The sequence below is a fragment of the Paracoccidioides lutzii genome (genome assembly GCF_000150705.2).
Source record: "Paracoccidioides lutzii Pb01 unplaced genomic scaffold supercont2.2, whole genome shotgun sequence".
Lineage (NCBI taxonomy): Eukaryota > Fungi > Ascomycota > Eurotiomycetes > Onygenales > Ajellomycetaceae > Paracoccidioides > Paracoccidioides lutzii.
Window position 1 is genome coordinate 283087 of NW_015440948.1, and position 15754 is coordinate 298840.

The following is a 15754-nucleotide window of genomic DNA, read 5'->3' on the forward strand; positions in this document are numbered from 1 at the left end:
CCATTCCAAACACTAAAGAGGCATTCTTTGTTTTTTAAATTTTCTTTTTCTGCATAGTTGCTGCCCCTGAACATTGTGGATTTTGTGGGATTTTGAAGTCAAATCACTTGAGGCAAATAACCTCATATATCGTGGATGTGCTGTTCCATAAATCTCACCATATATATCCGCGATGTTGGAAACATCCATTCTTGTAGCTCGCTTGCTTGCCAGTTTAACTTCTGGCATAATTGAAGAGACCCAATTTCAAATATCCTGTACAATGCAATAGCAAAGATGAAGGAAAAGGACAAAACACTCGCATCAAAAGAAGTGGGGGGGGGAATCAGAAAATATTTCTCGTGGCACTCCCCGTCATTCTGCGTTGACACATTCGAGAAAATCCAATCTTGCTCTCGTTATTGGTTGCGTTTCTTTTATCTTTTGTTTCCTTTCTCAAGCACGTTTTCCGCACTTGATGGTCGTTTCATCGCTTGCTTGGTTGAAATCCAACGTAGGTTATTCGTCACTTGGTCTGGAGCCCTTGACATAGCTATACAATTTGAGCAAAGAAAAAAAAAAAAAAAAGAAGTTAGCAGTGCAAAATCAGCCTGCCCGTGTCGAGGGATAGCCCAAAACTCCCAGCACCCGGAAGACAGATTTAAAACTGAGCATACCAAAACTCACCTATTCCACCAGCTCGAAAAAATCTTCCTCCTATCCGGTCCCGCTCCGACATTCTGTTCATGCCACTGCGCCCTTAGAGAGGAAGTGCTACCATCCCCGGCGTTCCTCTTTTGAAGCGACAATGTTGAAAAGGATATATTGGTCCCGCTGACTGAGTTGCTTCTACGGAAGCTGTCGGCCCGAGGGGGACTGGTTGCTTCATCACCTGCTGCGGATGTGGCGGGAGGGGGGGAGGGGTAGGGGGATGAGATTGGGTGGCTTGGGGAAGGGAACGGGAAGGATGTTGGGATTCCCACTGAACTGGAGCGGGGTGCTTGGGTTGTCCTTGTTGAGGGACTGGGGGGTGGGGAGAGAGTCTCTCCCATTGTGCTGCCGGGGGAGCTCGAGAGGGTGGAGCTTGTCGAGCCCTGTGGTTGAGGGGTTCTTGTGAGATCTTGTTCTATTGGTTTATGGGGTTCTTGCGGCTTTGTATTTCTTCTTTTTTCTTTGTGGCTTTTTTGATTTGGAAAATCCAGGAGAGAAAGATTGGATGGAGGGTGCATATAGGAAACGTACCCGTCGCAGAGTTTCACTGGGAGACGAGGGGATGTGTGGCCTTGTTGGCATATAGTAGTATGGAGGCCCCCCACGAACCCAGACAGGGGGACGGTCAGGGCGGTCGCTGGGACGATTGCTGGCCATTTTCACTGGTTGCTGTTTCGTCGCTATGATTTGCTGCACGATACGATGCGAAGAAGATATATGAGGTTAAATACCTACAGTTATGAAGTATATTATGGAGATGAGAATAGGAGCTCTTATTTACGAGCAGGAGGCGAAGAAAGAGGGGAAGCTGTGGAAGCTAGGACGGGAATACGAGCCAAATCCACGATTGCGCTTAAAGTTGGGGAAGCTGTTCGTAGGTATATTTACAAAGTGATACCTCACTTTAGCACTGAAAGGAAAAGTGCTATCAATAGGTTATGGTATTGAATCTGTTAAGAAGCGTTGTTGGTCTAGGTCAGCAGCTGCTGAACGTCTTACGTCCCTGGACGATTTACTGAGCATACTCCGTAATGAACGTAGATATATTCGATACATTTAAATTTACAAGTTTACCTCGCGCAGAAATACGAATACCCTTTGGATCGTGATTGATGAAAGTAGGTATCCCCAGGTAGAGGTACAATACTACATCGCCAGCTTCAATCTCTCACAAGGGCTGCTGCATCACTTCGACTCGCTGACGTCATCGTTCAGCGGTTTAAAATTTGCTCATCTTCCAGCTGGTTGGATCAACTGCAATGCATTTGTCTATCTAATGGAGTATACTCACAACCACCTTTTTCGAGCTCAATTCAGCATGGCTTGTTTCTGAGCTTAGTCATGAATTCAACTCCCAACATCATCAATATCAAGTCTCGTATCTTTGCCCATACGAGCAGCTCTCGGGAACCCCTCAAAGACGATGCTGTACTATCTCCAATATCTTTACTTCCATCTAATGTCAGACCATTTCTTTGGAGGTCAATTGGGGAAGGAGGACACCATCTACCGTGGTGAAGCAGAGTTCGATGATAACAGGTTCAGATCTCACGACGAGAGAAGTCCAAAATCTCACGTACAATCGCTGGCAGACCCAGGAGCGCCGTTATTGTGGAACTGCGTTGCATCATGATCAGAAATCATGACACTAGTCAGGGAATACGCACATGCTAAATAAATGCACACCCGACCTGTGACTAGCCACAGTAGATGACATCAAATGTGGAGGAAGCTTCAGCGATGTATAGGGTTTCTTCGACCTCCACCTTCGCGATATTTATGTACAGCTTCAAGTTTTGCAGACCCGAATGATTTACAATTTGTGATGCTGGTGTGGTGTTGTGCTTAATTTCTATGGTAATTTTGAGAGAGATGTCTGTGTTGATTCCGATGTTATGATTATTTATCCCAATGATACATATATTAGAGAGAAGGAATGTGCCCGGATTTAGTTTGGAACTGAGGTTGTTGAAAGCTGAAGTTGGGACAGCTTCTTGTTTTCTCTCCTCAGGGACTCCTTGTTTTCCTTTTCTGATTTGACGGAGTCTCGCAAGCTTCATAGGAAAATATCAGAAATAAAAGGCCTGCCAGCAAACATAAAATACTACTAAAGAACGATTCCTTGGTACCCAGCACAGAGACAGAGAGACAGACCACATCTGAAAGCCTGCAGTCAATATTCGCCGCGCATAACATCCCAAGGTAGAGAAGTCCAAGCAGAATAGCCAAACTTCCAGGCCCCTTTTCTTCCCTGGTATGCGTGTGCAACCAGTGGGTAGTGATTTTCATTAAAGTGTCCTAGATTCAGGACCAACTCAGGTCTCTGGAAAAACCGTAGTTACCGAGTACAATGCTGTCTCGTGTAGTAGTTTACCTGGAACAGAACTTGCAGATACTCCCTGCGGTCTCCTAACAAGTCAATGAGGTTCTGTACCCGGATCCTCACTTCCGTAATGCTCATATCATAAGAGCAACGATTTGAAGAGGAATTCATGGCGCTACCAGTTTGGAAATACTCAACGTCTGGTCGGTAGATGTTGATGATAGTTGCTCCCGTCACCATATAGTTATCTATCCTCTGTAGTAAGAGTAAGATGCAGATATGCAAACTGAGGGGCTGGCTGGATGAGCCGACTCATTACACACGAAGCAATTGACTCTGGACGTAGTTGTTGACACAGAGAGCAAACATCGGCTCAGTGCTTTTTCCGTTGCGGAGGGGAGGTTTTGACACGTCCAACTTTGGCGAATCCCTTCGCATAGTTAGTTCCATACGAAGTGAAATAGGCAGGGTTTAATCAACGAGATGAACTTTTGGTGGGGGTAGTTAACTACGGTTAGGCAATTTGAACAAATCTGACAAATATATCGCCAATGGCATCGTGCTTCTTGTCCCTAGATGGTTGGAGATTCGCACGTCGCCCATTGTTCTTACGCTGTTCTGGACTTGTTACAGACTCCAGGAAGCGTCCTTGAAAACTCAAAGCTGCTCTATAGCTTCAACAAATGAACCTTGTGATGAACATAATTTTTATTTTCCGAGGCTAGCGAACCTAAACTTTGAGGATTTTTTTTGCTCGCTCAGACGGATTGGATACTAGCAAAACCAGCGAAGTGCACCCGAGACCCGAGGTTTGCTGGGAACCACAAGTTCCAGGGCGGAAAAGGACGAGGGAGAGTTGCTGAGACGGAACCTTTAAATTTTTATACTTTTTCTCTAGATAAGATTTCGGGAAGATGCAGCGGATATTTTCGTTTCGGGATTGCCTTTAGCTGTCCATTATTTTTGGTGCCTGGGGATTACCTAGTGTCAAGTTTGCCCCATAACTAGTTAGTTAGTTACCCAGATAACTGACTAACTAGTTACGTATGATGTTGGCTGACTAAAAGTAGCCAGCCCACGGAGAAAAAACTGATTCGATTTTTCCATATCCAGTTTGCCTGCGATAACTAACTAACGGACTATACAGTTATATGAAGGCCTGGTTGGAGAGGCGGGGGTCAATAGTTATGTTCCTCTTAGTATCTAAAGCTGCGATTGAGACAAGTCTTATAAAGGAGGGGAATGTGGAGGAGAGGGGAGGGGGGGGGGTTTTCGTTGACACTGACTGCCCTTTGGTATATAGAGCTAGTTATCTCGCCGCACCCATAGCAGGTTATATACTCCGTGAGCCACGATGGAAGAGTCTCACAACTTCAACCATTGTATTCCTGTATTCCGAGGATAGCCATTTTGACTGCAGCAAGTTTTACCCCCAGAACCCCATGATGGGAGATCTCCTTTGCCAGTTAAATACGTAGTAGATAAAATAAATAGCACGAATTTCGTCATCCGTTGCCTTGCAGATGCACCAACAAGGTAGAGCTCCTGAGCTCCCCAGCTCCCCCAGAGAAAGCTCCTAAGACTCCCGAAGTGGGCAATATCGGAAGGATGCTGACATGGTGCATGTGGTAACTAGGTAGTTAACTGGCAGATTGATGGAGATGCCGTAATATTGCCATAGCAGTTTGGCCAGCTATTTAAGTTGTAGTTAGTTCTTTGACAGCTGGGAAATAGTAGTTTATGTCTCCACTATTCCTCGCCCAAACATTTGTGTGGAGCGAGTCTTTTCATTTCTTCCTCAGCGGGCGCCATTGAGCATCTCCAGTAACTAACTAGCAGTTAACTAGTTAGTTATATTCTCTTCATTTCTGTGTTCCGCCTGAACAACCCACCCCACCCGTCGCTTGCAAAGAGCTTCCAAGGTTTGTCCATGCAGCTCAGACCAAGGTTCATTCTGTGACTAAGAATAGTTAAACCACCTGTTCAGAACTCGCTGGAAGTTAACCACTTGTTCGTTACATTGGTCCCCGAGGTCGTGGTCCCCCGGCTTAAACCGTCCATAATAATTCAAACCCCGCCGCCGTCAATTGCCTACGCCGCCAACATCTGCTCGCAGCTCTTGTGCTGTACCGGTGTGACATCTGCCTTATTTCAATCCAGTTTCATCTCTTCATCTCTTCATCTTTTGCAAATTGATGGGTGTAGTTGTCTGCTTTCTTCGGCCCTCCATACAACCTGGTACTGTGCCTGTTTCCCTGGCGATACCGCGGTCCCCATTTGCCCCCCACTAATTTCCACCTCTCAATCCGACTTACAACTTTCCTTCCACCTTGCTTGCGTGGCCTTTAAAAGGGGGAAGAGGGAACAGTTTTCATCTTCAATCCCATATATTTTGTCTAACAGATTCTATTCATCTAATTTTTTTTTATTAGAATTTTCCTTTTTATACTGGCGTACAATCTGGCGCAATAGTGCAGAAAATCTGATCTGTCAAACCCAAGGGTCCGGGCTAGAACACCCTCTCCTACCTCTTCTCCAACCCTCGACCGCCCAGTTCCCTCCCCCCGACTATCGCGACTATTTTCATAGAAAGGAAGTGTTTGGGAAATTGCAATGACGACTTTTCTCCCCCCATATGCAGCGCCTGAACAGGCCGTGGATGACCAGGTGGAAGACCACAGCCACCACCCTGCCCACCACTCAGTCCACAGACGCCTTCGCGCCAGCTCAACCATCATGCATTTCACCAAGATTCTCGTGGCCAACCGTGGAGAAATCCCCATTCGCATCTTTCGTACCGCTCACGAGCTCTCCCTCCAGACCGTCGCCGTCTACAGCTACGAGGACAGACTGAGCATGCATCGCCAAAAGGCCGATGAGGCTTACGTTATTGGCAAGAGGGGCCAATTCACCCCCGTCGGAGCCTACCTTGCTGGTGATGAGATTATAAGGATCGCCGTTCAGCATGGTGTTCAACTTGTTCACCCTGGCTACGGCTTCTTGTCGGAAAATGCAGAGTTCGCGCGAAACGTTGAGAAAGCGGGGCTGGTCTTTGTGGGCCCAACCCCGGAGACCATTGATGCGCTGGGTGATAAGGTTTCTGCACGACGTCTAGCCGTCAAATGCGGTGTCCCTGTCGTCCCAGGTACCCCTGGCCCCGTTGGGAGGTTCGAAGAGGTCAAGGCATTCACGGATGAATATGGCTTCCCCATCATCATCAAGGCGGCCTTTGGTGGTGGCGGGCGTGGTATGCGAGTGGTCAGAGACCAGGAGAGTTTACGTGACTCCTTTGAGCGCGCGACTTCAGAAGCCAAGGCCGCCTTCGGCAATGGAACCGTCTTCGTGGAACGCTTTTTAGATAAGCCAAAGCACATCGAGGTGCAGCTGTTAGGTGATAACCATGGCAATATCGTCCACTTGTACGAGCGCGATTGCAGCGTCCAACGCCGTCATCAGAAAGTTGTCGAGATTGCGCCCGCCAAGGATTTACCCGTCGAGGTACGCGATAGCATTCTGGCAGATGCGGTGAAGCTTGCCAAGTCAGTTAACTACCGCAATGCGGGCACGGCGGAGTTCCTTGTTGACCAGCAGAACCGCTATTACTTCATCGAAATCAACCCTCGTATCCAGGTCGAGCATACCATCACTGAGGAAATCACTGGTATTGATATCGTTGCCGCCCAGATTCAGATCGCTGCCGGTGCCTCTCTCGAGCAGCTGGGCTTGACGCAGGAGCGCATCTCAACCCGCGGCTTCGCTATCCAATGCCGTATCACCACTGAAGACCCCACTAAGGGCTTCCAGCCCGACACGGGTAAGATCGAAGTGTACCGTTCCTCCGGCGGCAACGGAGTGCGTCTCGATGGCGGCAATGGCTTCGCCGGTGCCATAATCACTCCGCACTATGATTCTATGTTGGTCAAGTGCACATGTCGTGGCTCTACGTATGAGATTGTACGACGCAAGATGTTGCGCGCCCTCATTGAGTTCCGCATTCGTGGAGTCAAGACTAACATTCCATTCTTGGCTTCCGTTCTGACACACCCTACCTTCATCGATGGAAATTGCTGGACTACTTTCATCGACGACTCGCCCGAGCTTTTCTCTATGATTGGCAGCCAGAACCGCGCGCAGAAATTGCTTGCGTATCTGGGTGACGTGGCTGTTAATGGGAGCAGGATTAAGGGACAGATTGGCGAGCCTAAGTTCAAGGGTGAAATTAGCATGCCTATCATGGTGGATGAGAGCGGTAATCCTGTAGATGTGACGGTTCCTTGTACGCATGGGTGGAAAAAGATTATTGATGAACAGGGCCCTGCTGCTTTCGCCAAGGCTGTTCGCGCGAATAACGGCTGCTTGATCATGGATACTACATGGAGAGATGCACATCAGTCTTTGCTGGCTACCCGTGTGCGGACGGTGGATTTGTTGAACATTGCCAAGGAGACGAGCTATGCATACTGCAATGCTTACAGCTTGGAATGTTGGGGTGGTGCTACTTTTGACGTGGCAATGAGATTCCTGTATGAGGATCCGTGGGATCGTCTGAGGAAACTGAGGAAGGCTGTGCCTAACGTTCCGTTCCAGATGTTGCTGCGTGGGGCAAATGGTGTTGCGTACTCTTCGTAAGTTGGACAGCTTCCTATGTCTCTCTTCTGGTGATTTTGCCTAACATGTATCTAGGCTTCCGGATAATGCTATCTACCATTTCTGCAAGCAGGCCAAGAAATACGGCGTGGATATCTTCCGCGTATTTGATGCACTCAACGATGTCGATCAACTCGAGGTTGGCATGAAGGCCGTCGCAGCTGCTGGTGGTGTTATTGAAGCTACCATCTGCTACAGCGGTGACATGTTGAATCCCCACAAGAAATACAACTTGGACTATTACCTCAGCCTGGTTGACAAGGTCGTTAAAATCGGAACCCATGTTCTGGGGATCAAAGATATGGCTGGCGTCCTGAAGCCTCAAGCTGCCACACTCCTCGTCGGAGCGATCCGTAAACGATACCCAGACCTCCCTATCCACGTACACACCCATGACTCCGCCGGTACCGGCGTTGCATCCATGGTCGCCTGTGCACAGGCAGGTGCTGATGCCGTCGACGCCGCTACAGACAGCATGTCCGGCATGACCTCCCAACCTAGCGTTGGCGCCATACTCGCCTCTCTCGAAGGCACAGACCTTGATCCAAAACTTAACATCCGCAACGTGCGCGCCATAGACTCTTACTGGGCTCAACTTCGCCTCCTCTACTCACCCTTCGAAGCTGGCCTGACTGGTCCAGACCCAGAAGTCTACGATCATGAAATCCCCGGCGGACAACTTACCAACCTGATCTTCCAAGCCCACCAGCTTGGTCTTGGAGCTCAATGGGCTGAGACGAAGAAGGCATATGAGCAAGCTAACGATTTACTTGGCGACATCGTGAAAGTTACTCCTACATCGAAGGTCGTCGGTGACCTTGCTCAATTCATGGTTTCCAACAAACTGACCCCCGACGACGTCGTCGCCCGCGCAGGAGAGCTCGACTTCCCCGGCTCTGTCCTTGAGTTCTTCGAGGGCCTCATGGGCCAGCCATACGGCGGGTTTCCCGAACCACTCCGCTCCCGCGCCCTCCGAAATCGTCGTAAGCTCAACAGTCGTCCAGGCCTGCATCTCGAACCGCTCGACCTTGCCAAGATCAAAGCGAACCTTCTCGAGCAATTCGGCACAGCCACCGAATGTGATGTGGCTAGCTACGCCATGTATCCCAAAGTCTTCGAAGATTATCGCAAATTCGTCGCGAAGTACGGTGACCTCTCCGTCTTGCCTACGAAATACTTCCTCGCCCGCCCGGAAATCGGGGAGGAGTTTGCCGTCGAGCTTGAGCAGGGTAAAGTGCTCATTCTCAAGTTGCTTGCCGTGGGACCGCTGTCGGAGCAGACTGGTCAGCGGGAGGTGTTCTATGAAATGAATGGGGAGGTTAGGCAAGTGGCCGTCGATGACAATATGGCTGCGGTTGACGATACAAGTCGGGTCAAGGTGGATTTGAGTGATAGTAGTCAAGTTGGCGCACCAATGAGTGGGGTTGTTGTGGAGATTCGGGTACATGATGGGTTGGAAGTTAAGAAGGGTGATCCGTTGGCTGTCTTGAGTGCGATGAAGATGGTGAGTTCACACTGGTTTTCTCTTTTTGATTTCTTCTTGCCTTAGCTATAAGGACCATTGCTGACTTTTTTTTTTTTCTTCCGTTGCAGGAAATGGTTATCTCTGCACCCCATCATGGTGTTGTATCAAGTTTGTTGGTTAAAGAGGGAGATTCTGTCGATGGACAGGATCTTATCTGTAAGATTATCAAGGCTACTTGAAGGGACTGAGAGTTTCAATAGAGAAGTGACTTTTACTTTACCTATCTATGTATACACATTGTCATGAGATTGCCTTTTTCCTTTCTCCTGTTTTCCTGTTGTTAACCTGGTTCGTGCCATTCACGTCTCTAGCTTTACCCTGTTGTATTTTCCTTTTTATTTTCCGTTTTCTATTACTTTGATTTACGCTTGTACGACATTCAACATTCTTACATATATACACATATCTCTTTACATCTTTATCTTTGCGTTGAGTTAGGGTAGTTAGTCTTAACTAATGATTAATTTCCTCTACACAAGGAATTGAAAAATGAGAAATGTTTATTCGTCGACAGTTTCTGTTTGGTTAACGCGTATTATTATGCTTATCCAATTTTTTCTCGTATATTTTATGTAAAAGAATCTCCATTATAAATTTTAGGTATTTCGTATTCTTTTCTCTATCGCGAAGCATACATGGAGATTGTATAATTAGGGGTTCATGAAAGCAGTTGAAATAGCCTTCTCAGCCTCAACCCTCTAGGTCACGTGTACTTGGGTTAGCGCAGAACTTTAATTTATGCTTCCCTCGATCGTTCATACAAGTCAACAACATCAACTCTGGAATATCAAGAGCGGCGATTGACAAGGCTGTCTAGAAATATCAACTGCAGGATATAGCCCCACCCACCTCGCTCTCCTGGTAAACAATACCTAATAGAACTGTATATATACCACCAGATCTTTACCATTTCGTCGGGCTTGAAAATAACGAACAAACCAAAACACTCCTCTTCCTATAGCAACACCTACACCTTTTCCTCCCAATCTTCTAAAATATCCACGAGAGGAAAACCATGGGCTCCGTAGTTCTTCCTCATCTCACCACAGGCTGGCACGTAGACCAAGCCATTCTCTCCGACGAAGAGCGTCTCGTCGTCATCCGCTTCGGTCGCGACTGGGACCCGGATTGCATGCGACAGGACGAAATCCTTTTCCGCATCGCCGACCGCGTCAAGAACTTCGCCGTCATCTACGTCTGCGATATCGACCAGGTTCCGGACTTCAACCAAATGTACGAACTCTACGACCCCATGACGATCATGTTCTTTTTCCGCAATAAACATATGATGTGCGATTTTGGAACCGGGAATAATAATAAGTTGAATTGGGTGTTGGATGATAAGCAGGAGCTTATTGACATTATTGAGACAATTTATAAAGGGGCGAAGAAGGGGAGAGGTCTCGTGGTTAGTCCCAAGGATTATTCGACGAGGTATCGTTATTAGGTTTGATGTGGTGTGAGAAAGGGGAGATTGAGATGGTGCGATATAGAACGGTTGACGATCAGTCGAGTCGAAGCGTATTGGGTCATCTGCAGTGCGTCACGGGACTTGGGTTACTGTCACTTGGGGTTTATTTATGGAATTATGGCTCTTTTCTGTCCTGTGTTTAAATCGTCTTGGGGACGTTACAGAAAGGGGCTGACTTGTCTTCATGATGTGGTTTCATGAATGTTTACAGGGCAAACTGTGAGAGTCCTTTATTTTTTTCTAGAGATTTGCAGTTTTTTATTGACAGCTTCTACAGTGATCACTGATCAGGCTCTATGTCTTGGCCATATGCCTGTCAACTAATCCTAGTAAGTATATGACAAGCGTTAATCCGAAACAAGTGGTCCATACAGTCCTGCCGGAAACCCTGTACATTTGAGGCACAATAACATACGGAAGCTATGACGGATTATGGGACGAGAACATTCTATAACAGAAAAAAATGCACAACACAACACGAGTTCAAAGGAGACACCCCTGAATGATTTGGAAGACTTCTGTGGATTACGGATGGTTTGACATGGGGCTGATTTTTTTGGGACCAGATCCGAAAAACAGTAGTAGAAAGGTGCTGTTGAAATCTGCTACGGAGCTGGCGTGACGCTGTTGGGTGGTGAAAATGATAAGTCTCTTTTACGAAAGAAGCCACTGTGTGGCAACATCATGTTGGCTTATGACGGAATGTGACTAGTCGCCGATCTGGATGGAATTTGATATTCTTCATCCTCACACGACCCTCTTACAATTCTATTAACTAAGGTTTTAGAGCACTTTCCATCTTTCTACCTGTTTCTAGCAACATAAAGAAATGTTCATATTTGAAATAGTTTTATTAGCCTGGTCAATACTCCAGATTATCAAAAACATACCATAACAATAACAACCTGTTAGAAAAAGGGCACGAAATATGATATCAAAATATGTGCATCAAGTAACATAAAATGTCCATGAAATATGCACTTTTCATATATTCACTTATCATACTGACACCTGTGTGGTCTCTCCATACCGCGATGGTGCCTGCACCGCTCAACTCGCACTTTAACTGCTACTTGCAGTCGGCTTCGAGGGCTCGGTTCCAGAAATAGGGGAACACTTGTCTAAGAACGTGGCAATGGGGATGTCCACAAGCTTCCTGTCGAATAGGGAGTTATCATTGTTGTTGATTTGAGACTTGATAGCTAGTACCATGTCAAAATTTGCGGCAGACACAACTTTTACGCCAGAGGTTAGGGTGTCGCCAGGGAAGCAGAACCCGTTTTCATCTTGATGCAGGGCATAATTAGTTAGATTTTTGCAACATTGACACTCAGAGAGCCTTGAAAAAGGAACTGGAACATACCAAAACCAGCCGTGGCATTGAGATTAATCGTCGGCACGCCAAATGTAAGCCCTGCCTCGATACCTGTATTATCGAGAACTTCCACGCCCAAGGTGAGTGCTATTTGCGGACCGGCCATAATATTCGCAGTAACGGATGCATTATCAAAGTCGAAAATGGGATCGACTTCGACATTATCAAAGCTTGTAACCTTGCTGTTTTCAAAATCGACAAGGTCAAGGGAGATCTTAGAGCCATTAGGGAGACTGGACTTGGCTCCAAAGGTGAATATTGCAGTTCCTGACACCTCTGCGTTACCTTGTATATTAAACGCCGCTTTAGCACCCAAGGTGAAAATATTGGGGACAACAATGCCTGCCCCTGGGATGGCAGCCTCAAAAATGGGTTGGTCAAAGTTGAAAATTTCGAGGCCTGGGGCTGTTTGAGAGACTTCTGCTTGCAACTGAATTGTAGCACGCAAGTCTTGTGGTTCGATTTCCAGAAGGAGAGATGAGGGTTGGAAGTTCTCAACCTGATGGCGCATATTTAGCAATGGTTATTTCCATTGGATCTGGGAATAAAAGTGTTGTGTACCTTCACAGATCCGGTTGTTGCGAAGCTGGCTTCGGCAAAGCAATCGTTGCAGGAAAGTTTCAAGCGGGGTGGATTTCTGAGTAGCAAATGTTAACCGTACCCTCAGCATGCGACAGGATAAGGAGTACAACGTACTTCGTAAAATCCTCAAACAGCAGCTTCGTCACTCCTTTCTCTCCCACAGAGAATGGAATAGTTACAGATTTAGAAAGGTCGCCAGCTCCAATGCCTTTGATCTTATCAGCCACAACATCAAAACCATCTTTAGCCTTGTCAAGCAAGTCTTTAAGACCACGAGCACGCAGAGACCTCGTCGTTGAAGGAGGTACATTAATTTTGCCAAAAGACATGTCGAAAGTGCCAGCAACCTCATTCCAGTTAGCCAGAGTGGAATTAAGGAAGACGGTATTATTAGACTCGTCATTATCGACGTCAGTGATACTTGGAAATTTTTTTTTTTTTGATTAATCACGATATACAGATCATATTGCTAGGAGCGAGGAAGACATACCGATAGCTCTGTCGTTCATCAGCCGGACCACACCCATCATGGTTCGCAATCATGAGAAATTGCCTATCCGTAACTTCATTGATATATGACCATGACTTTATGGCGTAATTGAAAGCATCTGTAGATTTAAAAGTAAGAGAGATACGCCCGTCGTTTCCATCGCAGTCCACCACAGACGTTAACCCCTCGAACGCCTCCATCATGACAATTGGCATATTAGGATCCGCATAGAGAGTCATATCCGCAAGCCGGATCGTTTGCTTGTCTAGCAAGAAGGGAAATGAAATGTAACATCAGCATCAAAATAAATTCTCAATCGATCCACCCTTTATAACAACGTAAGAAACCTAGAATATTGACCTCCCACTTTCCCGAAGACCATCCGCACCCTATCAGCGGGATCGATATTCGTGAAACGTGTAGTATCCCGCACCTCGATACTCCCAGTATCTCTTGACGTCAGCACATTGATTGGTTTGTAGATGGGAGCATCACTGCGATTCCCCAGTCCATTGCGCGAAGACAAACGTCCAATATGAGCTGCTGCACAACCAAATCCCGCAAGAACAGAGGCAACGATAGCAAAGAACGACATGTGCATTTTCAAATGTGCCTCAAAAAGACATAAATCAAACACAAAAAAATAATAATCAAAGAATGGGTAGAGAGTGACTGAATGCAAATGAAAGAATGAAGAGAAGATAAATTCAAGAGCAGCGAATCTATCACATCTTGGATAGGGGTTTAGAGGAGTCTGCACACAGCAATGGGGATTACGATAAATATATCAGGGGAACCAGCGTCCATTTTTCATCCCATATTTCTCTCATCAGAAAGCTGGAGCAAGGAGTGAAGCGAGAAAGGTTAGAATGCAAAAGGCATCAGCCCCTTCGCTTCATCAAGCGATGCATTCATACTCCTCGTCTACCCCTTACCATTGTAAAGAATCCGAACGAACGGCATGCCGCTACCGTCCCAAACACACAGAAGCTCTGTCCATTGGACCTCTGAACTAGATGAGGGGCGAGTAAAGATCTGCAGCAGTCTGAAAAGCTCCCTTGCCCCTATCAGCTCTAGCAATCGGCCACTGTGGAGCCAGCATCGAATCATACGTGATCCATGGATTTCGGGATGTAATGAAATAGGGCCGTGTCTGATCCTGGTCGGAACGGGATAACTATAGAAAATTAACAACAACATCTGGAGGGCCTGGTGGTTAGAATGCCCCTAGGCCCCAAGGCTGAAACAGATTGCAGCCGTTCTGTAGTAGAACGTAACAAGCTGAAGCAAGGAGCAAAGGGTTTGTCAATGGCTTCATATGTTAGAACTGTCAAGGTGTAAGTTTGTTGGTTATTAATTGATAGGATGCAACTGAAGTGGAGAGCGCCAGCCAACCAGTGCCCCATCGATTTGAAGTTCTCCTTTGGAGGGATCGCCAACCAAAGTTGATGGTTAGTTAAAAAGGGGGAGATTGACATGACGGTAACCTAACTAGTTAAAAAGTTTCTTGTAACAATTCCCCAGTCACTTCGGACTCGAATGACCCTGAGCAGCAGAAGGAAGCTGGCTTGAAACTGACCAGCAAGTGGGATTCGAAACAGCGGTTTAGACTTGAAAGTCCTCTCTCTGTCTTAAATATGCGAAACTGTGGTCGTATCTGCAAATATTCACCATATTTTAAACCCGTTGTACCCGCATCTTTAAATAACTAGCATGTTCCCAATAAAAACATATAGATACTCGGTTTTCTGTCGTTTAATCTCTTGCTCTCAGCGCATAAAATAGGAGAAGAGTAACAGAAGAAAAAAGGGCCCGACTAGGTACCTGCTTCAAGCTCTGTAGTTATTATTGTCCATTCAAAAAATAGGACCAACTACAGTGCTCCGTCATCTACGAAGTCCGTCCACACCTTTCAAGGACATGCATACATACCTGTAGCTGGGGGTGCATATAAGTACTTTGCTTCATTATTTCTTATAAGCGTCTGGTTACAACCAACATCGCCTGCCAGTCTCTGTCTCCATCTGAGGAGAATACTAACTATGCTATGTCCTCAGTCAACTTAAATGTTGTTATCTTCGAGGGAAGGCTGGGTTATCGTATTTACCCTTGATTCAAGTGATACATCAAATTTTACGAATCTAACAGACGACATCAAAGAATGCCGCGGAGGAAAAGGGCGATCGCAGGAAGGCATTTGAAGAATGAATAGAGGGGAAATCATCAATAATTAATCAGTTCGAAACCAAGGGTTGGGGGATAGAGGCTAAATTAAATAGAGCAAAAAGAGGTTGTTCAAATACATTAAGTGTAGGAGGTTATTTACGAATGGAATGGGCAACAAGGTAAAACTGAAATTAAGTGTGAAAAGATACAGAGAGATGCAACATTAAAACACGAAAGAAAGAGGCATGAAACTAGACACAAGAGATACGAAAAGAGGGCGGGAAGGAAAGGAAAGGGAAGGGAAAAGAAGAAGACAAAATAATAAATAAAACAAATTAAGGGAAAACCTTGGTCCCAACCCAGTAATTACTATCATCTCACATCTCTAGGTATAAAAACTGGGTTTCTGTCTTTTTGCTCATTTAGGTCTTGAAATCATGAGAAACGCTTCAACAACCGACCCATCACCCTTCAATACTTTTCCA

At 46.3% G+C, this 15754-nt stretch overlaps 5 protein-coding genes across 5 annotated transcripts; 3 read left to right on the forward strand and 2 right to left on the reverse strand.

The window, feature by feature from the left end:
* Positions 1 to 498: 498 nt before the first annotated feature.
* On the reverse strand, positions 499 to 1347 carry PAAG_00725 (hypothetical protein; the record flags this gene model as incomplete). The annotated part of the gene is made up of 3 exons (XM_002796820.2): positions 499 to 532; positions 667 to 1073; positions 1222 to 1347. 3 exons carry the CDS (start codon positions 1345 to 1347, stop codon positions 499 to 501), a joined length of 567 nt encoding a protein of 188 aa, XP_002796866.2.
* A 4279-nt stretch (positions 1348 to 5626) lies between these two features.
* Positions 5627 to 9364, forward strand: PAAG_00726 (pyruvate carboxylase; the record flags this gene model as incomplete). Its single annotated transcript, XM_002796821.2, has 3 exons — positions 5627 to 7638; positions 7697 to 9164; positions 9254 to 9364. 3 exons carry the CDS (start codon positions 5627 to 5629, stop codon positions 9362 to 9364), a joined length of 3591 nt encoding a protein of 1196 aa, XP_002796867.1.
* Positions 9365 to 10200: 836 nt separating this feature from the next.
* PAAG_00727 (mitosis protein dim1) lies at positions 10201 to 10632 on the forward strand (the record flags this gene model as incomplete). Its single annotated transcript, XM_002796822.2, has 1 exon — positions 10201 to 10632. The coding sequence occupies one exon, from the start codon at positions 10201 to 10203 to the stop codon at positions 10630 to 10632; it is 432 nt and encodes a 143-aa protein (XP_002796868.1).
* A 1086-nt stretch (positions 10633 to 11718) lies between these two features.
* PAAG_00728 (hypothetical protein) lies at positions 11719 to 13704 on the reverse strand (the record flags this gene model as incomplete). Its single annotated transcript, XM_002796823.2, has 6 exons — positions 11719 to 11942; positions 12020 to 12530; positions 12593 to 12668; positions 12728 to 13033; positions 13104 to 13368; positions 13464 to 13704. 6 exons carry the CDS (start codon positions 13702 to 13704, stop codon positions 11719 to 11721), a joined length of 1623 nt encoding a protein of 540 aa, XP_002796869.2.
* Positions 13705 to 14324: 620 nt separating this feature from the next.
* On the forward strand, positions 14325 to 14563 carry PAAG_00729 (hypothetical protein; the record flags this gene model as incomplete). The annotated part of the gene is made up of 2 exons (XM_015844117.1): positions 14325 to 14423; positions 14468 to 14563. 2 exons carry the CDS (start codon positions 14325 to 14327, stop codon positions 14561 to 14563), a joined length of 195 nt encoding a protein of 64 aa, XP_015700898.1.
* Between the last annotated feature and the right edge of the window lie 1191 nt (positions 14564 to 15754).